The sequence below is a fragment of the Mauremys mutica genome, chromosome 2 (assembly GCF_020497125.1).
Source record: "Mauremys mutica isolate MM-2020 ecotype Southern chromosome 2, ASM2049712v1, whole genome shotgun sequence".
NCBI classification, from domain to species: Eukaryota; Metazoa; Chordata; order Testudines; family Geoemydidae; genus Mauremys; species Mauremys mutica.
This window is the reverse complement of record NC_059073.1, coordinates 90541538-90566009: the sequence shown is the minus strand read 5'-3', so window position 1 is coordinate 90566009 and position 24472 is coordinate 90541538. Positions and strand designations below refer to the sequence as shown.

The window sequence follows — 24472 nt, the reverse complement described above, 5'->3', positions numbered from 1 at the left end:
TTCTTTAACTATTACCTGAAAATACTACCAGGTGCACCACTTGTTTAGTACACACCCAGATTGATTTTACTACTTAACATATTAAACACATTATATAAATATAAAGCATTTCTAGAATCAAGCTTAACTGAATAAATGTATTAATGTAAACTGAGCTGATTTTTCATTAAAAAGGCACTCTGCATCTACAGCAAGTCTTATCTGAACTCACAGAATTACTGTCTTCTTTCTTAGCTCACAGCTACAATCACATCAGTTATCGGAGAGTCCTTTGCATTTCTGCCTGTCAGATGGCAACAAGTCACACAAGACTGTACTCAATCCACTCACCAATTTCCATTTGAGAGCAAGTGTTCTAGACCTCTGCATCCCCCCCAAGACACACACAAAAAACCTCAACCCATGAGCTAGACAGACAGAAGGCCTCTGAAAGCATGGAGTTTTAGAGAGGTGACAAATGACAGGAGTGAGATTTAAATACAAATCTTTCATCATCGGCTGCCTCAAATTGCTGGGGGGGGGGGGGGGGGGGAGAAAAAGAGACATCTTGTATATGCTAATATTTAAAACATTTTTGGTATCAATATATTTTATCATAATTATCCAGTGCCTGAAGATTTGGGCTCAGGATAATACCAAGTATTTCTAATAAGTAAAAGGAACAAATGTAAAAAAAAAAAATGACTAGATTTTAAGTTAAAAACCACCTACACTGAACTTAAATGTAGTTTCATGGAGAAGACCTAAAAGACCCCTGAATCCTGACAATTTGTTGTTTTCCAACCACATTTTCCTATTAAAAAAACTCCAAACTCTCTTGTTGCTGTGTGAGGAACTCCTAAAGAAGTCACTGACTACACAGGGAAACAATGAAAACTGAATTACACAATGCTGTCAAATGTGCTAATATTATGAAAGATCAATACTTTTATTCTTTATTTTTTTTCAGTTATAGTAATCTCTGGTGTCAGTGGAAAGTGGCGATGTTATCCCTAAAAGGATAACAAGAACTATACCATCAGTTTGTGCATATATAAAGAGAATGACTTTTCTAAACAAAATAGCATCTTTGTCAAAATACCTAAAAGTACAAATACAAGCTGTGGTCTAATAGTAACAGTCCAACTAAGAGTCAGTATCTTAAGGTCTGGCATACAAAACTCTACATAGCAACATTTTGTTACTCATTTGGCAACAGTATCCAAAATTAGTAAATATTTGAGATCCAGCAGGCTCCTGCTATGTAAATATAAAATTAAGAAAACAATGCTCTATCCAAGGAGTTTATTATTTAAAACAGCAAAGCACTATAGATATATAGTACACCATGTGCTGCTATAAGGATGTGCTGTTGAAATCTGACAGGTCATTTTTGAAAGTCTTCACAGAAGTAGTGTGCTTTTGAGGTGAGATTTGTTGTATAATTTATACAACAGAAATTTATAATTTAGTCAACTAATTTTGCGTTGAGGAATTTTAATACTTGTTTACATATTCCACATCTTTTCTATTGAATCACTTCCTCCCCTCCAAATGCACCAGCCCGGTTTGCCCATAACAACAGTAGGGGCAGAAAGTAGCCATTGGCTCCTACAGACCTGAGACACCCAACCATTTTATCAATCACATTTGAAATCCTTTGTGTCAGCCTGGTGCCCTGAACAGCCTACAAGTTTCACTTAAGAAATTATTAAGCAGCTAAAGAAAACATTTTGAACTTTGGTCTGTTGGGCTTACACTGGTACAGCTAAATATAAAAATTAGTGTATAGCTGAGCTGAGACTGTCAATATTAAGTAAAAAAGGAAGGAATTTTTATTCTAGAGTTCAAACTATTTTAAATACAGATTTACAATATAATCACTAAATCCCTTCCCCCACGTGTATCTGTTTCTTCAGTTACATCTAGCTTTCTCCTCCCAAATTTGAGCTCAAAGCACATTCAATTTACAGAACTTCTCCCTCGACCCCCAAAAAAACCAAAAACCAGGGAAGCACGTCCTGCTGGATCAGTCACAAGATTTTCACTTCGGCTTCAACCACATTCTTTGTTTGTAATTCCAGAAAATCATTCTCCCTGGAGAGGTGATAACATGAAAAAATAGGGAGGTGCTTGATGATTACAACTGAAGACCAAATTCTGATCTCAGTTTAACTTCAGTATGGGGTTATTTTGGATTTACACCATTAGTATAAAAGTAGAGTTTATTCTATCTTGCATTTTCTTCCCAACTTGAAGACTCAGTGCTATATGGTACGAAGAATTAAGGGGCAACTTTAGTACGTTAATTTGGGGCTATGAAAGGTCGTGTCCTACTAACTTTAGAGCTCTCAACAGCTCTCAACTTTAAAACTTTAGTCGTGAAGGTTCAAAATAATGCTTTTATTTTCAAGTATTTCTACATGTAGTTTGGTGCAAGTAGATTTCCTATGCTCCTTTGATGTTGCTATACTTTTTAGATCAAATATTTTGTAATCTTCTGTAACCACACCATTATTTATTTCCTGTTTTGCTAAAATTAGGAAGCTTTTGTGCTTGAATCACTGGTTTATCTAGCAAATCAGATTTGCTCACTACTCAGATAAAAACTGACCAGTTTCCAAAGCACACCTCCCTCCAGTACTTTTTGCACGACCTTATTCATCATGGAAAATCAACCGGGTTTTATTGCTAATCCCACCCAGAAAGAGTGCTTAACATAGGTCAACAAGGAGTTTTCCTGCATACACTTTGTTCATCACCGGAGGAGATTATGTCTACACTGCTTCACATTGCAGCGCTGTGACATGGACAGGATAGACATGCTTTATCGCCATGGGAGAGCTCTCCCAGCGATAAAAAAAACCCCACTCCGAACAAGCAGTGAGCACTTTATAAAGCGCTATTTATACTGGCACTTTTCAGTTCTAAAACTTTTATCGCTCAGGGGTGTGTTTTTTCACACCCCCGAATGACTAAAGTTTTAGCACTGAAAGTGGGAGTGTAGACACAGCCTTACAGAGGATAAATTCTAATCCTAGTCCCATTTCCTTAACCTTAAATGATCTTGCCATGGGTTATGGAAGCTATCAGTGTTTTTTCATAACACCACCAAATTCAAATCTATATTAACATCTCTTTAGATGATCCCACCGCTCTGGCACTTTTATATTGCACATTTAAGGTTTTGTAACAAAAAGCAGAACCTGTGCTCCTAACTTCAGAACAATGTACAGTTGTTAACAGAAAACTATAAGCACTACCAAGTTTAGCTTTTCAAAGAAAGCAGCAAGGAATAAAAACTGTCAAAATAAACATTAAAGCTGTCAAATAAACACTAAAACTATAACAGCAACCATTTTAGAATTAATTTGTCAGAGGAAGATACCTCTATTTCTAAAAAGCAGCATTATTACTTTCCATCATATGTTTAGAACTCTTCAAGCTCCAAGCTGCAATTAAGCACACATTTTACAGAAAGATAGCCTTAGCATAACAACCACCTTGTCACAACACTGAAAGTTCAGCTCCAAAAATAAGCCTGTAGCAACAAGGCAGACTAAAATTTGTTTTCAGGTTGCTCTAGGATTGATTCTTTCTTCCTCCCCTTAATCCTTCACCCTCCTGGGCCAAAAAATACTCCACCTGAAGGGGGTGCGTCCTGATGACTAAACTCTATAGCAAGATTTGCTATAAAACAAATTGTTTGCTCTGCTAGTTGCCGTCCAAGACAGTGAACTACATACACAAGGTAAGAGATGTTACTAATTGTCAATCTCAAACTAAAGCTTTCCACAAATCTAGAACCATATGCTGAGCGCCCATTACATTTTCCAAGGGAAATGTTTTAAAACCCTGAACCAATACTTGAATGCACATTCAATTTACTACGTACTCAGGCACCTTTTTATTTTTGACATCTAAAATACTTGCATTTGTAACTTGGGAGGCCCTGACATCCATCTCCTATTACAAGAGCACCATTAAGGGTTTGAGCGTGTCGTTTAAGAATACAAGGGAAGGGGCTGGAATTGATCGCAATATGCGCCAGACTTATCCTGCGGAGCAAGGGCTCTAAACTCCTCTCCACACCAGTGACCCCCACCCGCCCCACGCCCCGGGAAGAGGCTCTCTGGGCGTTTTCTAACGCGTTACTCGCCTTTCCCCTATGCTCAGGGCTCATGTTACGGTTCCCGGGGCTGCTGGGGCCGAAGGCGACGCGCCTGACGAGTTAGAGGAGTTCAGAGGAGTGAGGCCTGGAGCAGGAGAAGGGGGAACTAGTGTCCACCCCCCGCCCCCACGCGAGGTCAGGTCGGCAGAGCGTGGGGCTCAGGAGGGCTGCGGCAGGGGCGCGGAGAGGGCCCGGGGTGGGGGCTGTTGACAGAGGAGCAGCGAGGGGACACGGCAGGTTGCTGGCGGCGGGTGTTTAGTTACGGGGGCGGGCTGCAGCTCCGGGCACCGGGCCGAGGGGCGGGCGGGGCACTGCCAGAGCCCGGCCCCAGCGGGCACGGGGGCAATGCGGGAGGCGCGGCGCCGGGAAGCGCGGGGGTGGGGGGGGGGGAGATCCCGGGGCCCGCCCCCCCGCCCGGGGCTCTTACCCACGGTTGACTTGCAGGCCTCGCAGAAGGTGTCGTCGGTGAAGCGCTCCATCAGGCTGGTCTTGCCCACGCCCCGCGAGCCGATGATGATGACCTGCAGCTTGAAGTCGGCCGGGCGCGGCGGCTGCTTCCTGCGGCGGGACTGCGGGCCCGAGAGCGCCGGGGAGCCCCCCGCCGCCGCCGCCGCCGCGGACTCCCGCCCCGCGCCGCCCCTGCGCTGCAGCCCGGAGCCCGGCTCCATGACCGCGGGCGGCTCCTGCGCGACCCCGCCCCGCCGGCTCCCCGCGAGCGAGCGAGCGAGCGCGCGCCGCTGCCCCGGGCCTGAGGGGAACGGGAACTCCGCGGCCGCCCGCACAACGAGCGGGGCCCGCCGCCGGGGGAGCAGCGCCCCCTAGAGCGCGGGAGGGCCGAGCTGGGAAACCGCCCTCACCCCCCCCCCCCCGGCGGGGGCTGAAAGGAAGAAACACGCCCCTGTACGTGTGTAGCCGCTAACAGTGTGGGGCACGCCTAGGGCCGGGCCTGCACGTAACCTCCGGAGCTGCCAGTGCTGAGCTCAGCTAGCCCCGGGGGTCCTGGGCTTGCCCCTGCCCCTGGCTGGAAGTGCAGCAGCCAGAGATAGGGATCAGCGTTTCCCATGTAGGCTAAGTGCACCTGCAATGTAGTTTTAGCCATGTGGGTCCCAGGATATTAGAGAAAGGAAGTAGGTGAGGTTTTATGGGAACAAGTGCTGGTGGGGAGAAATACAAACTTTGGAGCCACACAGCTCTTAAATCCAAGCATCGGATTTATGGCTTATTACAACAGCCTACCCCCCTTTTTGTCCTGTGACTGCAGCAGTATTGCGGTGTCAGTCTACCATGAATGGGCCCTTACTTATGGTAAACAGTCTGTTCCACCTTCCTCAGACCTGAAGAAGAGCTAATGTGTGGCTGGACAGCTTGCCTCTTTCACCAACAGAAGTTGCTCCAGTAAAAGATATTACCTCACCCGCCTTGTCTCTTTAAGTGCACATAACTGTTTGCATATGGCTAACTTTGGAAATCATATCACTGAGTTCCTGGCTGATTCACAGATTTTAACACCACGATGATTATTAGGTGTGACCTGATACATAAGAGAGGCTGCAACATACAGCCCCTGGGATCTGCCCTTCCTACATCCACTCACTCTCTTCTAGTAGGAGAATTTTATTTCAAAAGGCCAGGGTGAGTTGGGGATTTTTTTTTATTTTTTTGTTGGTAAGGATTTTTTTTTTTTAACCAGGGTGCTCAGTGTGGCTTCTGAGCTCTCAATTCCTGTCTTCATCTTCTCTGGTCAGTGTTCCCAGCCCCCTGAAGAAGTCCTTAATAGTGCTGTCATAGTTCTTAATTTAATTAATACACTAAAACTATGGTTGTGAATCAGTTAGGATTGCTACACACAATGTATGTGGCACAAACCTACAAAAACAACCAAGTGAAAAGCCACTTTAAAGTACCTACACTTTACTTAACCTTCTCACTACAATTGTACGCCACTTACCATGCACACTGCAACCTTAACTCTGGTCCAGTCTATCCACACTTACCAAGCTCCCTCCCTTCTAATACTAGCAGTTGTGGCTGTTTGCTACATTGTTGTGGTGGAGAATGTAGTTTTTTAAAGGTGATGATGGAAGGATGTCATTCCTAATCGGATGGCATTAAGCTTGCAGTGCACAGTCATTGAACACTAAAACCTACTCAGCCAAGTGGTAGAGATTCTCCAACTAGGCAACTGGAAAGAAAACAGACCTGAGATGATCCTCCATCACTTTTATCTTGGAGCACTCAAAACTGTTTCAAAGTTCTGCCAGGCTGATGCAGTTGGAACTTACCCCACTGCGATCAAGTTTATGAAAGAGTTTGTTTATGTATTGTCTCTGGTGCATGAAAGCATCTCCACCATTTTAAACTTGTTTTCTCAAAGCTACTGGGGGAGTTTCTGTCATATTGATCGTCATACCTCTCCTTGTGAAGACAGCATTCCTGGTGGCCAGTCCTCCCTACATTGTGTTTTATAAAGATAAGGTGGTCCTGTAGCCTCATTCCAAATTCCTTGTTCCAACTTCTTCTGTCCCCAAGCCTCATTCACATCCAGAGATGTCAGACTGCAGTTTTAAGCCATGATAACTGTAGTCCCCTTATGGGGTCTCTGTAATGTTGTGATTGCCAAACTTTGTCTTAAAACAGTCCCTAGTAGCTTGCCAGATGTCTCATCATGTCTCAGGCAAATACTCCATAAACTTCCCCTTCTAGCAGCTGTTAGGTCCCAAAGAGCACTTTGCCAGTAGTCTGCAACCACCCCACTCTTCCCAGGGCACCCCACCCCCTGCCCCAGATGCTCTGCCTCTGTGATCCAGTTCTTGACAACTTTTAGCCAAGTGCAATGGACCATCTCTTATCATGGTAACCTGCATCCTTCCTGAGAAGGACAAGAGCAACAGAGGATTCACCCTTAGCCTATTTCTTCCTGCTGCCCTCTGAGAACCTATTGCAGCTTAGCTGATTCATCACATATTTTGTATATTCACCACAAAAAGTCTATGGGGGCAAAACTAGGGGTCAGTCTGTCCCAGCTCAAAGGCTTGCCAAGTGGACAGAGTATGTATATACAATTATTAGGACTTAAAAGGTGTTCTGCCTCCTGAAGATATCAGAGCACAGTCAGCTAGCTCTAATGCAGCTTCCATAGCTTTCCCTCATTCTATCTGCCTGTGATCTAATCAGGAATAGAAGTATAACCCTTCTGTCAGGTACCAATGGCAACAGCAAAGGTTGGGTTCAATCTGTCTAGCGGTTCTTTTCTAAAAATCAATAAAACAACCACTCACACCCCCACCCCCACCCCGTGCCACACTTCTATGTCATGCTCTGGGAAATTAAAATGAACCTCCCCAGTCACGTTTTTAGATGGTTCTTCCCCACTCACAAGCACTCAGTACTTTGGGAACATGGAACCACAAGTATTTAGGGGAAAGGAAAAGACAATCAAGAGAAACATGAGAAACTTCTCTATATAGTTACATACAAGAAAATGAGCAACCCAAAGCCATGCATCAGGAGTTTGGTCAACACATGGTTCCAAATTGTCTGGCTTCATAGAATCCAGACTCTTAGTTCGCCTCAAATGCCACCCACCTAAAACCCAACTTATAAGTCCTATTAAACTCAGTGGTAGAGAAGCATCAAGGTTGGCTCTACTCCACTGGCCTACTCCAGTACAGAGAGAACTGCTGTGCCAGGTGCCAGGCTGATGTAGGAGCTACATGGTTCAGTGATGTGATACAAACTCAGCTTACACTGGTCTGGTGCTGCAAAGTTAGCTCAGTGCTGCTGCTCTCTTTTAGGGCAGTGCACAATTTAGCTATGAATTGCTGCTAGTTGGGTCAGGTCAGGTCTCACTGCAAAGTCCGTCTCTGCACTGGCACCACCATTGGTCCATTCTGGCATCATCCCACCAGTTGATGCAACACAAGGTGCAGAAACTTTAGGTGTGGAACCCAGAACAAAATAGGACCTTTGGAGAAAGTCTCTGCTCCTTAGAAAGCACTCCTAGTCCCTAGATCACATCCTTTGCCCTCCGCCCCTCTGTGGCCCTAAGAAACCCTCAATGCCAACTGGTAAAGTGTTCACTGTTCTCTGACAGGCCTGACAAACTCACTACAGCCAGCATATTGCTTTCATAGTATTTATCCAGAGAAAGGCAAGTGAGATGTATCTAATAACTTATGTCACCCTGATCCTCATAATCCTTGTGAGAAGTGCATATGGATGATATGTAAGGAGTTGTGTACATGTACTGAAAAGATGTGTTAAAATCTGTGTCCCAGGCAGAGTGGACAAACAAGTTTTGCCAGACAAAGGGATGTAGATTCACTTGTCTGCTTTGATTTATATGTAGACTGAGCACTGGAAGCCAGCACAACAGAAGTCTCATTTTTCATATGGAGTCAACATGAGGATGTGAAGATAACTTGGAGCCCAGGGAGGGAATCACAAGGGATCATCCTCACTCCGGGGACAAAAACAATGAATATTGGGAACTATAAGGAGAAAGACATTTTTGCGATCCATTCATTGCGGGAAGCCCTTGAAGAGCAGTGTTGTTCATGAATACTTGGATCCTAGTTGACAGAAAACCAACCAGCCTTGCAAGAGATTGGATCTGTTGCAGTTCTTTATTTAAAGGAAAGGTCACTATCGATAAATGTAGACCAAGATTTGCATCTTATGTTTTTGTTTTATATGTAACTTATCATTCCTATTATTTTTACTCACTATCTCTTAAATCTTAATATTTGATAATAAACATATGATTGCTTCACTATAGCTCCATGGTGTGATGTTATAAAGGATCTGATCCTGAGTTGTACCAGTCAAGCTCTGTGTACACCGTTCCTATGGGGACAGCCTAACTGGCAAGTAATGGGCTGGATACTACAGGGGGACATTTTTAGAGTGGCTTAGGGGGCTGGGTACCTATTGTTAACCTGCAAGGCAAACCGAGGGCTGGCAAAGCTCTGAGAAGATTGTTGGGGTAGCTAACACACTAGTGGTATCAGGGAGATGACACCCAATTAAGCTCAGGCAGGTGTCTGTCTTGCTAAGGCAAGCAACGGGGCGCGGGGTAATAAGATGATTCACAGTCCTGGGTTCCTCAAGAATCCATCACACAAGCCTTCTCTGTTGAATTTGGATTTTGTTACCAAACCAAAGTCTGCTACCCATACATTAGGGTGACCCTCTCGCACAAGGACATATCCTGCACAATTTCTATGCCCTTCCACGAGATCAGTAATAGGAATCTATTATTTATACAATCAAAACATAAAAAATTCCAGCTAAAGCAACAGAACTGAGTAGATGGGTAAGTAATATTATAGTTCATGTAAATGAAGTTGGCCAGCACTGATCTTTTCCTTCCTCCCTTATAGAGGTAGCAGAGAGTTCCATCCTTCTAAGTCTTTTGGCCCTGGTCTTAGAGAAGCCAAGTCCATATTTTTTTAGAAGTGGTCAATGACTTTGAATACCCAATTTGAGACATCTTGGACATTTCAGAAGTGCTAAGTATCCACAACTTAAACTGAAGACAAAAGGAGCTAGAGATGTTCAGCACCTCTGAAAATTAATCTAAAGGCATCCAAAATTAGTGAGAAGAGATATAAGAATTTTGTCCCAGGTTTCCAGATTCCCAATCCCACATTTAAACCATATAATATTCAGAAGAGAAGATGAAAATGAATCATGAGATAATTAGAGAGACAAGGAGAGTGAGGTAATTTCTTTCATTGGACCAACTTTTGTTGGTGAGAGAGACAAGCTTTCGAGATACACAGAGCTCTTCTTCATGTCTGGGAAATGTACTCAGAGTGTCACAGCGAAATACAAGGCCAAACAGATAGTTTAGCATAAGAAGTTAGCACACATGTTAAACTATCTGTTCAACCTTGTATTTAACTGTGATGCTCTGAGAACTTCCAAACAGGGGCGGCTCCAGGCCCCAGCATGCCACGCTCGTGCTTAGGGCGGCAAGCCGCGGGGGGCGCTCTGCCGGCGCCGCGAGGGCAGCAGGCAGGCTGCCTTCGGCGGCTTGCCTGCGGAGGGTCCGCTGGTCCGCTGCCTGCCGTGCTTGGGGCGGCAAAATGCATAGAGCCGCCCCTGCTTCCAAAACATTAGGAATAACTCTGTGTAGCTCTCAAGCTTCTCTCTCTCACCAGCAGAAGTTGGTCCAATAAAAGATATTACCTCACCCACCTTGTCTCTCTAATGTCCTGTGCCCGACACAGCTACAACAACACTGAATACAATAATGAGATAGCTGACAGAGAAGGGAACACTCCAGTCGAGAGCCAGCATTCTTGGAGAGTATGGTGATAGTCCTGGTAGACAGGCTAGGCTGAGGTGAACAAAGGAAGTTAATGGAACTCGAAAAAGAAAAAAAAATTGCTGTTTTGCATCCAGGTTATACAGTGGATGAAATCTTTCAAACATATGATATTTTAGTGAAAGTGTTTAACAAATAATTATGAAAAAATTCTGAATTTTGATTATCTCCAGAGCTTAATATTGTCAGGGATGGAGCCGCCCAATGGCAAGATAACAGCAAACAGCTGTCAAGACCACATGTGTGGTTTAATATGTGATGGAACAATCCAACACTGCAGGTGAGTGAGCCCCATAGGCAAAGCAGTTAAAGGAGTAACATAGTAAGGTATCCCACTCATGTTAAAATCAGTAGCATCAAACCCCCAGGTAAAGCGAGAAGGGGAAAGCATCTGGAGAGGGTACACTGCAGATGTGGTTTCATCCTTCCTTATACTACAAAACAGAACACGCACTCTTACCTCAGAAGTGGAATTGTCTTTATGTCCCTGTTGTGAGGTTTTTTTTGTTTGTTTGGGTTTTTTTTAAACTAGAAGAAGCTATCAGTACCGTTTTGAAGCAGGGGGCTTTGCATGCTACTGCTTTTTTATCCTCACAGAGCACCATCTGTCACTAGGAATGTAGCAGGGGAGTTACAATGGTTACAAAAAGACATGGAAAGGTTGTCCGATCCAAATTTAGATGGAGCCAAGGAACTATAAAGCTAGTCTCAAGAAGATAGATAGATTAATCTGGATTAGAACTCATTTCTGGTTAGAGTATAAATCAGTTAATCTTAACTCAGGCAAGTTTCTCTGACTTTTAAGAATTTAAACATTTGTCTTGATGGGTAGAATGAAGGACTAAGGTCTGATCTGCATGCAGTTTTTGCACCATTGTAACTATTTCAGTTAGGGGTGTAATTTGTTTAATCAAAATAGTTATACCAGTTCAACCCCTAGTGTGTACATAGGTACATTGGTATAAAGGTGCCTTATACCAGTATAGCTTTCCCCCCTTTCCATATAGGAACAAGCTGCACCCGGTATAAGCACTTTTATACTGGTAGAACTGCAGCCATACGAGGGTAGGTTGTACCACTTTAGGTATACATGTACAGGTAAAGTGGTTGAACTTTTGTGTAGACAAGGACAATAATTTACACTTTAAAATCCTAAAACATTTCATATATACAATATATATTAAAATACCAGGCCCTGAAAAAATATGAGACCAAAACCAAATAAATGCAGAGGAAGAGATGGAATTTTGATTTCTTTGTAATTATTTGCTGGGGAAAAAAAATCAATAAATTAGTGGGTCTTACGCTGTGAGTAGCACTATTGTCATTAGAAATCAAATCAGTACTGGACAGCAGATAAGAGCTTGGGGGCAGAGTTAACAGCATTTGCACAGCAGCTTGGAAGAGCAGAACAAGGACTACTGAACTTTAAAATGCCAACAGAATTTTTGAAAAGGAACAGACATACAACTGCTTTCATACGTTTTCCTATTATAGACCATTCCTTAAGGCAGAAATCCTGTCAGGGTTCAATTCCCCAACCATCCTTTCAGTCACACGCCTTCTCAGGGCAATTATAGCACTTGGTTTATATGTTAAGACTTTACTGTGATTCTCCTCACCCTGGTATTTGAGTCCCTCAGAAACATTAATGGATTTCTCTTTCAACACCCCTGTGAAACAGTAAAGTAGCATTATTATCCCCATTTTACAGATGGGAAACTCCAGCACAGTAACTTACCCAAGGTCATGCAGGAAGTCAGTGGCGGAACTGAGAATAGAACATAAATCTCTTGAGCTCAAGTTTAGTGCTTTAACCGTAATGATACCAATTGCAGTCTGAGACCTATAACAACAGAAAAATAAGATGTAGAACAGCTAAAGTAGTATGCATCCCAGAGTTTACTACATGCCCATAAATTGCTTGCTGGTAAATACCAGTTGGGTAGATTGCTCACTATTGCTTAAATGAACCCCTTTACCCCCTTTCTAGATCTCCACTAAGCAAAAAGTTGGCATCATAGGACATTCTATGATGTAAGCCAGACTATCAGAGAGAGATGATTTTGTGGAGAGTGGCGAGCCTTTGGTTTCAGCCTCCATTATGCCTCCCCAGAATTGTAAAACCACAAATGGGGCTCTTATGAGCTTTAGTGGGAAGGGAAATTACCCACACATTTCCCCTCAGTTTGGCATATAACACTTGCATGCCATGTTTAACCTTTCACAATCAGTGCTTTACATATGGGAGGAGCTGGCCCAGAAAGATTTGATCATGCATAATGTTACATTGGTTTAAAAAGTTTCAGATTATCATTTCTACATTTTCTGTGTGAGATGGAGGTTTCTTTCTTAAGAAGGTTGGTATTATAAATACTGTGCATCATGGAAAAATCCTTTTAAGAATATTAATATTTAGCCATTGAAGTCTAAAATCAGTATAGTTACTGTGTAAATGGTTTAGAAATGATCTTTAATAAATATTTCCTTCTTTTTGGTATCTCTTCCACTAGATACATATTTCCCTCACTTGAATGGTATTTCAGATATGTCTTCTGAAGCCAATATTCTTCAGTTATGATATTGTCAATTCCCCATTTCTACATGCTGCACAGGTAATCTCTAGCTGCAGAAGCATCTTCCTTGCAGACTATTTTTATATAGCAATTAGTGCTTTCTTACAGAGCTGGCTTAGTGTATATTGTCCAGTTTGACTGATAAGATTTTTCAAATATACTTCATCTCAATGTGGCAGTTTGATTTTGGATTTGATTAAGATATTTTCACACTTGAGGATGGCCATGACTACCATGTAACACATTTCTAGCATGAGTTGAAACCTCTACAGTCTGAATAGCTGAAAATTGCTCCCCAAAAGTAAATGAAGTTCACTGTTTATTTTCTGCAATACAGTCTTTGGGTATCATTTACTGGATTTCTCCCATTTAATATGAAATACTGTATTATATTGTATTGCATTGTAGCATGCATCTGATGAAGTGGGCTTTAGCCCATGAAAGCTTATGCCCAAATAAATTTGTTAGTTTCTAAGGTGCCACAAGTACTCCTCATTTTTTTTTATGAAATACTAGACGTCTTCACAATTGTACCTGGCTGGATACACTGGACAAACAAATGTCTGTTTCATCTGCTGAGAAATGTCATTAACACTATATTTTTTCTTCTTTTGCAGTTATTAAATACTGTTCTCTTGTAATTTTTCTGACTGGTGTTTATTCTGAGCAATAAAACCATAACTTTAATTGGTTTGTTTCCAGACATGAATATTTTGCTTATTGTATCAGAAAGAACTAGTTTCCTGAGCCAGTAGAATCAGCAGCTCCCATATCCAGACCTGAAGGGATAATAATCTTGGATTATATCAAGCCATCATATTTGTTTTTAATATCTTTTTTCTTTTTCAAATCCAATACTAACATTATGTTCACATTTCTGTACACATATGGAACATTCATCATCCAATTGTAACATGTCAGATCAAGTAGGATTAAATAAAAAAAACAAAAAATTAGAAAATGTCCTACTATAAACAGACTTTTAAAAATAGGCTATTGATTTTTAAGCACAACTCCTCATTGATTTCAGTGGGGAGTTCTGCTTAAAAAATTGATTCCAAGAGGTGGCTCCTTCACTGTGCTTTTTAAAAAAGTGTGCAAATACAATGCAATGAGTAGGGGCCCTTTATCAATGCTGTTGGTGTGTGAGGGAGTGCGCCATATTCTGATCTCAGTCACATCTGTATCTCTGGCCATATCACGTCTTGCAGATCCGTATGCAAAACAGACCTTGTGTATAAAACACTTTCCTTATGCAGAAGGTGGGGGAGATCAGCAGCCAACATGGCAGCATTCCACACCTTTCCTGTGATCATGGAGGGATTTCCATGCATGCAGGGATCCATGAGTAAAGAGGAGGTGGGCTGGGGAAGGGGACCGAGTAGGCCAAGCTGCAGCAAGAGGGGAAACAGACACACATATTGTGTGTCCTACCTCCTTCCCCTGCCAATCCAAGCACAAACATAATAGCGGCGTGCATGTTGGAGAACGCCTTAGCTCCCTTCCTACAAGCAAGCCCTGGCAGGCTGGCTCCATTGGAGATACTCTTCCAGGGATGTTGGGAAGAGTCACAGGAGGTCCAGAGATGCAGATAACTCCATACTCCCAACAGATCCCTGGAGCAAAAAGGAGCTGTGTGTGCTGGAGCTCTGCTTGCTCTGGTGGGGGCACTAACTGTGCCTCTTAATGAATGGACCAAGAGGAAACTCTGTGAAGGGGATTTTGCTGAATCCTCTGTGCAGATGTTAGTATGTAGGAGCACACTTTACCCTTCCATTAATCCAGTGTTTTCCAAACTTGGGATGCTGCTTGTTTAGAGAAAGCCCCTGGCAGGCCGGGCCGGTTTGTTTACCTGCCGCGTCCGCAAGTCCAGCCGATCGCAGCTCCAACTGGCCGGGGTTCGCTGCTCCAGGCCAACGGGAGCTGCTGGAAGCGGCGGCCAGTACGTCCCTCGGCCCGCACCGCTTCCAGTAGCTCCCATTGGCCTGGAGCAGCGAACCACAGCCAGTGGGAGCTGCGATTGGCCAGACCTGCAGACACGGCAGGTAAACAAACTGGCCTGGCCCACCAGGGGCTTTCCCTAAACAAGGGTCGTCCCAAGTTTGGGAAACACTGCATTAATGTAAGGGAATTGTTTCACATTTACACTGGTGTAAATGAGATCAGAATTGGGCCAGATCCGGTGCCTTAACTCTGTAGTCATGCTTTAAATTGAACTTTCCAATTTTGTATTTAGTTTAAATGTAATACGACAGTCATACATTAAGAAAATGATGGGTTTAAAGGTTTTTAACACATGCATATGAGATATTGAATGAAATTTCTTCACCCCCCCCCACCCTCTCCCTGTCCTTAAAGCTTTATTAATCTTGCTCTGTGCAGTTGGATTGAGGCAGAGTTGGAGAGGTGAAATCCTTCCTCCAACCTGGGGCAAGGAATGTCTGAAATAGTTGCCACAGCCTCAGTACAAGCTTTAAATGTTAATCTCATGGCCCATTCCCTGGCCCATCCATATCATGGCCTTTCATGCTAGCCTATGTGAGGATAGCATAGAGACACTTGCCAATGGCATCAGTGGAGTCAGCCTGGATTTATACTGGTGTAACTGAGATCAGAATCTGGCCCAAGCTATTGTTGAATCTGGATCTGAGCCCTGCAATAGATAGAAAAGCACTGAATACTCTAAAGAGTGATTTTGTTGAGGTAAGTATATTTGCCTTAATCCTATTTCTAGCAGAGCTTCAAATAGACTCAGAAATAACCTCTTTCCTATTGGGACATTCATGCAGCAATCAGAGGGGAAAAAAATCCCCAAAACACATGGATCTGGAAGCAAACTCTTGGAAGAGTACTGAAATGTTTCCTATATCAGCTTGTAGGGTGACCAGATGTCCTGATTTTATAGGGACGGTCCAATATTTGGGGCTTTTCTTACAAAGAGTCCTATTACCTCCTACTCCCTGTCCCAATTTTTCACACTTGTTATCTGGTCACCCTATCAGCTTGGCTGAACCCTTAACAACTCACACAAAGAATAAAAAGGGTATCAGTCAAACTTCTGCAAATAGCCCTTCCAATTTTAAAGAGAAGAAAACACAGATAACTTATAATATCCTGGTCTGAGTGTCATATAAATGATTTATTGTTGGGTGATTACCAGAAATGGAAAAATCAAGTTAAGGGTGATTTAAAAGATAGATTAAAAACTATCTTTAGCTTTCCCATTCATCATCTTAAATGTGCCATCCATTGCTTTTTAAATAACAAGTGAAGTTGGGATCTTAAATACTCAGCCCTTCTTAATACATTTCATTACCTGCTAATTCTGTGCATGCAGCTAAATTATATAAATAAAAGTGTTATTAAAATAAAAAGCAGCATGAGCAGAGGAACATTCCCAGTGTTAGGTGCATTTGAAGATTGTTCTGATGCCACTTTTTTGCCCTATCTGTAAGAAAGAACTGACTTGTTATTCTGACAAAAATGTTTTCTGAAAACAATCTGCAAGTTAGTTAAATTCCCAATGTGGTGTGTATTAGCTAGACATAAACAGTTGAGCTCTCTCTTCTATACATGGAGAACCAAATGGCCACATTTACAAACATATTTAGACACCTGAAGATACAGCTAGGCATTTGTTAAAATCCTACTGGGCACTTCAGATTTAGGCATCTATCTTCCATCAAAAATCAATGGGAGTTGGCGGCATAACTTGCTCAGGAGCTTTTGTAAATCCCAGTAGTCACCTATTTGAATCTTTAGGCACCTAAATACATTTGTAAATCTGGTTTTAATGGTATAGCCCATGATTATACCAACAGAATGTTTGGCTAAAGGAGGCATTGAAACAATGCTTTGCTTCTATTTGCAGGAAAAACGGAAATTAGACTGCAATGCAGAAGGAGAGGCTGACCTTGTTAAAAGTTGTACAGTAAAGTTTAGACATTTATAATTCCGATCTCTCTCCCTGGAGTCTGGATCAAACTATCTGCTAGTGTAAATGGGCACAACTCCATTGCCTTCAACAGAATTTAGCCCCTTTACTTTGACCAAGAATTAAGCCCACTGGATCCACAGTCAAACATCTTTATAAAACAAATGGACCAAATTCATCCCCAGGGTAATTCCATGTCATGGAGAGTTACATATGGGGAGAATCTGGCCCTATATTGTCTTAAAATGTTAAAAACTGTTGAGGCAAATGATAAAAATTGTTGGTTAGTAGTCTTCATATAGAGATAATCAAACATGGAAAAAATCAGTCTAGTAAGGCTGTACGGAAGGTGGAACTCTTTAAGAGATATATTCTCAAGACTCAAATTGGTTGTAAGTAACTGCCCTTGTATAACCCTTAAGCAAGGGTTACCAGAGTCTATATGCAGCCCACTGAAGTATACAATATAGTTTTCAGCCTCCCTCATCTTTAGCAATGGAGCTTACACATACCAAAAAAGAGGCTATGATCCAAACTGAGAAAGACACTTGACTCAAAATAAAGCATGCCACGTTGGCACTTACAGTGTGAACTCTTGACTCCATTAAAGCCGTTGAGTGCTTTGACATTGATTTCCATGGGGCCAGGATTTAACCACAGCCTCTGTGAGCTGTCCCTTCAGTTTCATTGCTGGGTGGTTAACAATGGCAGGTATCTGTTGTGTGGAATAAACATAGCATTCATATTAGCGTTTCTGAAACTTTTGGTTTCTTAGGTTTGGTAACTACACTTAGGGGCAGGCTAGGGACCACACACCTATTGTGGTCTCATTGCAGATGTACCCACCCTGTGCAGGACAGGACTTGAGCAGTGGATCCCAACACTCAGATCTACTGGATCCTCCAACATTTATACAAATGTGGACTAACAGATAATGGCATATGTCGGATGTGTAGTAACCAAGGTGGCAAGTTAACACAATGGTCTCTTCACCCCCGCCCCAAATACATAGAGATGTGCAAATTGCACCTTCTAGCACCAGTGGGAACAGCTTATTATTAACAGGAATTAATGCTTCGGGGAGGGCAAGAATTATCTGCACCACTGCCCTCTCCAGCTGTTACACCAGGAAAGACAACTTTAAACCATACCTAGGAGCCCTGGTGACAGAGGCTGCCCAGAGGATGCATTGAATAATGATATTATCTGGTTGTGGCTAGCAATGAAAATCTTCTGCCAGATGGGAAACCTGGAATTCCAAATGCTTCTTGGTTATACCTGTGGAATGATTTTTTTTCAGTTACTCATTGGAGTTTGTTTGTTCAACAGCGGGACCTGCTTGGTGGGCGTGTCTAAGTGCCAGGTGGCCTGCATTGGCAGCAGGCTCAGAAATGACCAATTTATTTTCAAATGTTGTGCTTGGATCCGCTCCCATTCTTTTCAGTGGAGAAGGGTTGGGCCCTGTTCCAGTGCAGTGAGCTCACACGTGAGATTAGTATGCTGAGGAAAAGGCTCACCGTTTCTTTAAACTATCTCATTTGTAAATGAAATTTTCTTCTCCATTTTGGTTGCATTTTAGAAAATGAATTATTTAAAATATCAGTGTGGAATCACTGTGCCCATGTTTATTCTAAATTCATTCTCTGAGAAATAAGCCTGATAACTAATGGTGCATGAAACCTACTTATCATGATGAAGGAAAGCGAGACTGGTTACAGATCTGGAGAAAATGTCCAATTTAGCATGCAAAAGGACAAGCCATCCATCTAATAATTTAGATAACTATGTGAATTATTTAATTTGCTTTTGCTGAAAAACATTGTTTATACTTTCTACTTGCTTTCACATGTTCAGTTTTTCATTGAATTATCGCTGCCTCACTAGCTTACGTTCTGTGCCTCTGATAGGTCACTGGAGCAAAACAGAAGTTCTGCAATTCCTTATTTCACACTGTGCCTGGGGTCCTAGTGGGGAGCCAGTTATAGTCACTCAGTTAGGGTGAACAGCAAAGAATGGGGCAGAATGCCCATAAAGCTGGTGGATATTTCAATACTTAGATTCACCAAGCCAGCATAAAACAGCTTCTTTATTAACTTACTGGTCACTCAGAAGTCCAGTTCCCTTAAAGTGATCCAGCCTCAGGCCTCCATCCAGGTACCCACATCAAATATGTCCGGAAAAGAAAAGAAAAGAAAAGATTCTACCAATCCCAAAGGATCGGATACATTACCTCCCAGGTTAATGCATATTTCAGATCTCACCCAAATACATGCTACAGACAATTTTTATTAACTAAACTAAAATTTATTAAAAAACAAGAGAGATAGTATGGTTAAAAGATCAATATACATACAGACAGACATAGAGTTCAATTCACTGAGGTGCAGATTCATAGCAGAGATGGTGAGCTTGGTAGTTGCAAAGAGTTCTTTCAGAAATAGTTCATAGGTTATAGTTCAATGTCCAAATCTCATATTCAGGGCATACCAGCATAACTGGGACCTCAATCTTGCAACTCAAACTTCCCCTGATGAAGCCTAAGCAGATCTGAGATGACAGAATCAGGACCCAAGGATTTTTTATACAATTTCATGTCTTTTCACAAGTTGGGAGTTCAAAAGGTAATTAGCTTGACTTTGAAGGAGGTCCATCACTGGTGCTTAGCTATAGAAGGCAATTTGCTTGTTCCTCCACCATTCACAGTACATTTCAAAGAGAGATGAATACCGAGATATCCTGTGTTTACAATTCATTTAAATGCTAGATTTAAATTCTTTTGACCTCTGAATTATCAGAATATAGCATAGACAGGGACTGTTGATTACATTGTCCACTCTACTCATACGTATGTAAATACACAACATAAACATTATCTCCCCACATGTCTTATGAGGGTTAGTTATTTGGCAGGATGTTTAACCCTTTGTAGCCATGCGTCCCACCCCCAACGTGAGACTGGCATCGAAGGGCAAAATTAGAGCTCCTGGATACACCTTAAAGACCTTCCAACATTGATATGAGCTGTGTTTTCATTGAATTCTTTGTAAGGCTAAATTATTGATGCATGCTTTGGTCCCAGCCAGAAATTTAGTCCATACTTTGTGAAACACTTTAGTGATTTCAGGGTTTGGTCTATGTGTTGACTTAACATAGCCATTAACGTTCTTCAAAGAGCACTTATTCTGGCATTCAGCCATGAAGGCTGTGAGGTGTTGTACCTCAGTTTCCCCTTTTGCACAGCAGTTCAAGCTTGTAGCGGTTTTTCTGCTATAGAAAGTTTTAGAAATGTGTCTATGCATTAGCTGTGAAACCTAACATTATTACGCGTATTAACACAAAGTGTGTTCTTGTTGAACCAAACAGCATAATCAGAAGGGTTTCTATTATGTACCACTCTTAACATGTTCAAGGGCTTTTCCAAAAGACCATGCACATTGTACATTTTTACAGTTTTTGGTATCAGCAACGAGTTAGTTACAATAATTAGCAATAGCATCAGTTTTATCACAAGTGTACATTTTTGTCATGCCAAGTATTTGGTTTAGATAAAACATTCTTTAGGTCAGCTTGTTCAATATCCCTTTTGAACCTTTGTAGCTTTTTCTTGACGTTAGGGTCTTCCTTAACATAGGATTTTAGTTTAACCACTTCCTTGGTGTTTTGACATTTTAGGGTCAACCTGTAGCTTCCATTAGCATAATAAACTTATTCCCTTCCTTCCTGTTCTGGAGAGTCAAAATCTGAGCTCTTTTGATTAACAGAATCCATTGACTGGCTGGGTGTGTCCTTTCTGCTAAAAGCTACAGGCAAGTCTGTTTCCCCCCAGTCAGGTAATTTGCATCAACACAGACACTAGCTTGTTTACTAGTTTTCAGATCCTCAAGCTTTACCAATTCCAAGGCTGGACTCTGTCTTAAAGAGATACCATCCATTTTCACTCACATGTTAGACTCAAGGTTCTTTTGTCCTTCTATTACCAACCTCTGCTTCCACATGGAATCAGATGCCAAGTCCACTAAGAGACTACAAGTTATATCCAAAATATCTAGAGATGAGAGTTTGCCTGCTCTCCCCTGCATTCTTGTGGGTTCAGTTATAAGGTTGTTCTGCTCTGAAAAACCAGTAACCCGATCCTTCCGCAGTACCTGAGTCACAGATTGCTTATTTAAAGAATCAACATGGAGACATACATGTTCCAACAACATTGTCTCCCCAACAAGCTGGTTAAGCTTATAGGTCTGTTTAAACTCGCTAACAATTTTTATTTCATCTGAAATCTTTTCAAAGCTATCCACACTGGGTCTTTCTAAACCAAGGCCAGTGGATTCATACACATTTGAAAGACTTTGGCCATTAGGCACCAACACACTTTCCTCAGAAGAGAGACTGTTTACTGCCAACAATGGCCCATTAAGAGTCAATAGAAACAGTTCCTTCTCATAGACTTTCAAGACTTCACCAAGAAATTCCTTCCCTTTGCAAAATCCTGCACTGCAACAGATTCTTTCTGAGCTTTATTTATGTCCAGAACCGACTTTGGCACAACAGACAAATCACCAAACTTCTTCTGAGTTTCACTTACATTCAGAATCACCTCTGGCCCAACAGGAGAATTTTTACAGATAAACTGCTAGACTTTATAGTCAAAAGATTTGTAACAAGGAAGAAAATGCTTTTAGTTTCCACACTGTCAGCAGGTAACATAGGCAAATCATCTTCATGCTTTCCTTGTGCCCTGGCTTTGTCAACCTGATCAGACAAGGTTGTCATATCTTTACCCAGCAACACACTAGCAACAGGCAAAATAGAAACACCAGAATTGCTTGGTCTCTGGGAGTTATTTATGACATCAACTGGACGCAATCTAGTTGCAATGTCATAATTCCTAGCAGATACAAACTTAGGAACATTCTTTTCCTGGGCCTTAGTTTATTCAGAACCAACTCTGGGCCAACTGACAAATTCTTAAGTAGCATAAACTGAGAAACACTTTCTGTCTGCTCCGCAGACAAAAGACTGGAGGTACATTCTCCTTCATTAGGCACACTGCTATTTGCAGCAGACAAACAATTGGAAACAGTTTTTCCTTCAACAGATAAACTGTTGCTTTCCACAAATAGTGTCTCACTACACTGAGCTGCTTTAAACAAATCATTTCTACCTTTTTCAGGCTTATGTTCACAAACTTTACTTGCCAACAATTAATCACCCATAAAAAATCTACCCTTTTCTTCCTCAATTAGGGCTTCAACCTGATCACCAACTTTAATTTGCTCTAGAGAAACATTTCTCTGAGCCCTATCTAATACCAGATTCACTTCTGAGATACCAGACAGACACTCAGAAATTTCTTACACATATGCACTGCTTCTTTGCACAGATAAACAGCTATCTTCCTTAGACAAATATTTGGAGAAACCCTCTATAGGGAAATCCTTGCCCCTAGTAGACACAGGTTCAGGATTATTTCTTTCCTGTGACTGATTTATGTCAACCTGATTGAACAAAGCTTTAATATCATCCCCAGTCAAAAGATCCTTAGGCAATAGCGTCCTTGCACCAGCTATAACTTCATGTTTAACACCATTCCATTCAAGATGGAGTCTGGCTAAAGGCACAGCTACAGTAAACTCATAAAAGCAGCAAAGAGTCCTGTGGCACCTTATAGATTAACAGAAGTATTGGAGCATGAGCTTTCGTGGGTGAATACCCACTTCTTCGGATGCATGCATAAGTCTATCCACTTTTGCCTTAGCTTCTAGTTCCTGCAATCAAATATATGCCATTCTTTGTTCATGTTCAAAACACAGGCACTCTTTTTCAGCAGCTTCTCTTTCCATATCAGCTATTTTTTGTTCATATTCACACGGCTGCACGTTTCTTACTGCAATCATTTTGCTTCCTTATCACTGGCAATTAACAGATTTTTCAGTTCCTGCTCTGGGGCCTTTTTCTTAAAAGACAACTCCGTCTGTGAACACAATTCCTCCAGGCTTTTTCTGTCAGGATCTTGATCATGGGTCACTCACTGTAACCGATTTTTAACCCTTAAACTCTCCAATATCAAAACTAAATTTTTGACAAGCATGTGGTTCTGATCCAAAAACCCAATTAACCTGTGGTAAGGTGTATCTAAGCACGACTATGCCACTGAGACTGGGGTCCCAGTGGGGAGCCAGCTATGGTCACTTAATTAGGCTGAACTGCAAAGAATAGGGCAGACAATGCCCATAAAGCTGGTGGATATTCCAATACTTCGATTCACCAAGCCAGCATAAAACAGCTTCTTTATTACCATAATGGTTACTCAGAAGTCCAAACAACACAGTTCCCTTACAGTGATCCAGCCTCAAGCATCCATCCAGGTACCCACGTCAAATATGATGAAAATTTCTGTAAATTTTATTTCATCAGATAAAATGAATGGTACTACCAATCCTGAAGGATACCCCCTGTTTACAATTCATTTAAATGCTAGGATGTTCTTTTGACCTCTGAATTATCAGAATATAGCATAGACAGGGACTGTTGATTACATTGTCCACCCTATTCATGCACAAAATACACAAATATTATCTCCCCACATGTCTTATGAAGGTTATTTATTTTGCAGGATATTTACCCCTGTCTAGCCATGTGTCACACACACACTGCAAATAACCACTCATAGACTCATAGACTTTAAGGTCAGAAGGGACCATTATGATCATCTAGTCTGACCTCCTGCACAATGCAGGCCACAGAATCTCACCCACCCACTCCTGTAACAAACCCCTAACCTATGTCTGAGTTATTGAAGTCCTCAAATTGTGGTTTGAAGACCTCAAGCTGTAGAGAATCCTCCAGCAAGTGACCCGTGCCCCATGCTGCAGAGGAAGGCGAAAAACCTCCAGGGCCTCTGCCAATCTGCCCTGGAGGAAAATTCCTTCCCGACCCCAAATATGGCCAATCAGTTAAACCCTGAGCATGTGGGCAAGACTCACCAGCCAGCACCCAGGAAAGAATTCTCTGTAGTAACTCAGATCCCACCCCATCTAACATCCCATCACAGACCACTGGGCATACTTACCTGCTGATAATCAAAGATCAATTGCCAAAATTAGGTATCCCATCATACCATCCCCTCCATAAATTTATCAAGCTTAATCTTGAAGCCAGCTATGTCTTTTGCCCCCACTACTCCCCTTGGAAGGCTGTTCCAGAACTTCACTCCTCTAATGGTTAGAAACCTTCGTCTAATTTCAAGTCTAAACTTCCTAGTGTCCAGTTTATATCCATTTGTTCTTGTGTCCACATTGGTACTGAGCTTAAATATTTCCTCTCCCTCTCTAATATTTATCCCTCTGATATATTTATAAAGAGCAATCATATCTCCCCTCAGCCTTCTTTTGGTTAGGCTGAACAAGCCGAGCTCTTTGAGTCTCCTTTCATAAGACAGGTTTTCCATTCATACCGTGATTGATTCATTCTTTTCTTAAACC

The 24472-nt window shown here is 41.9% G+C and overlaps 1 protein-coding gene across 1 annotated transcript in view; it reads right to left on the bottom strand.

Annotated features, from left to right (window-relative positions):
* Positions 1-4842, bottom strand: part of RAB12 (RAB12, member RAS oncogene family) — a 36734-nt gene extending 31892 nt beyond the window's left edge. Inside the window, exon 1 of the mRNA XM_045005696.1 lies at positions 4578-4842. Within this exon, the coding sequence (XP_044861631.1) occupies positions 4578-4818 (241 nt within the window). The 5' untranslated portion in view covers positions 4819-4842. The remainder of the gene's footprint in view (positions 1-4577) is intronic.
* Between the last annotated feature and the right edge of the window lie 19630 nt (positions 4843-24472).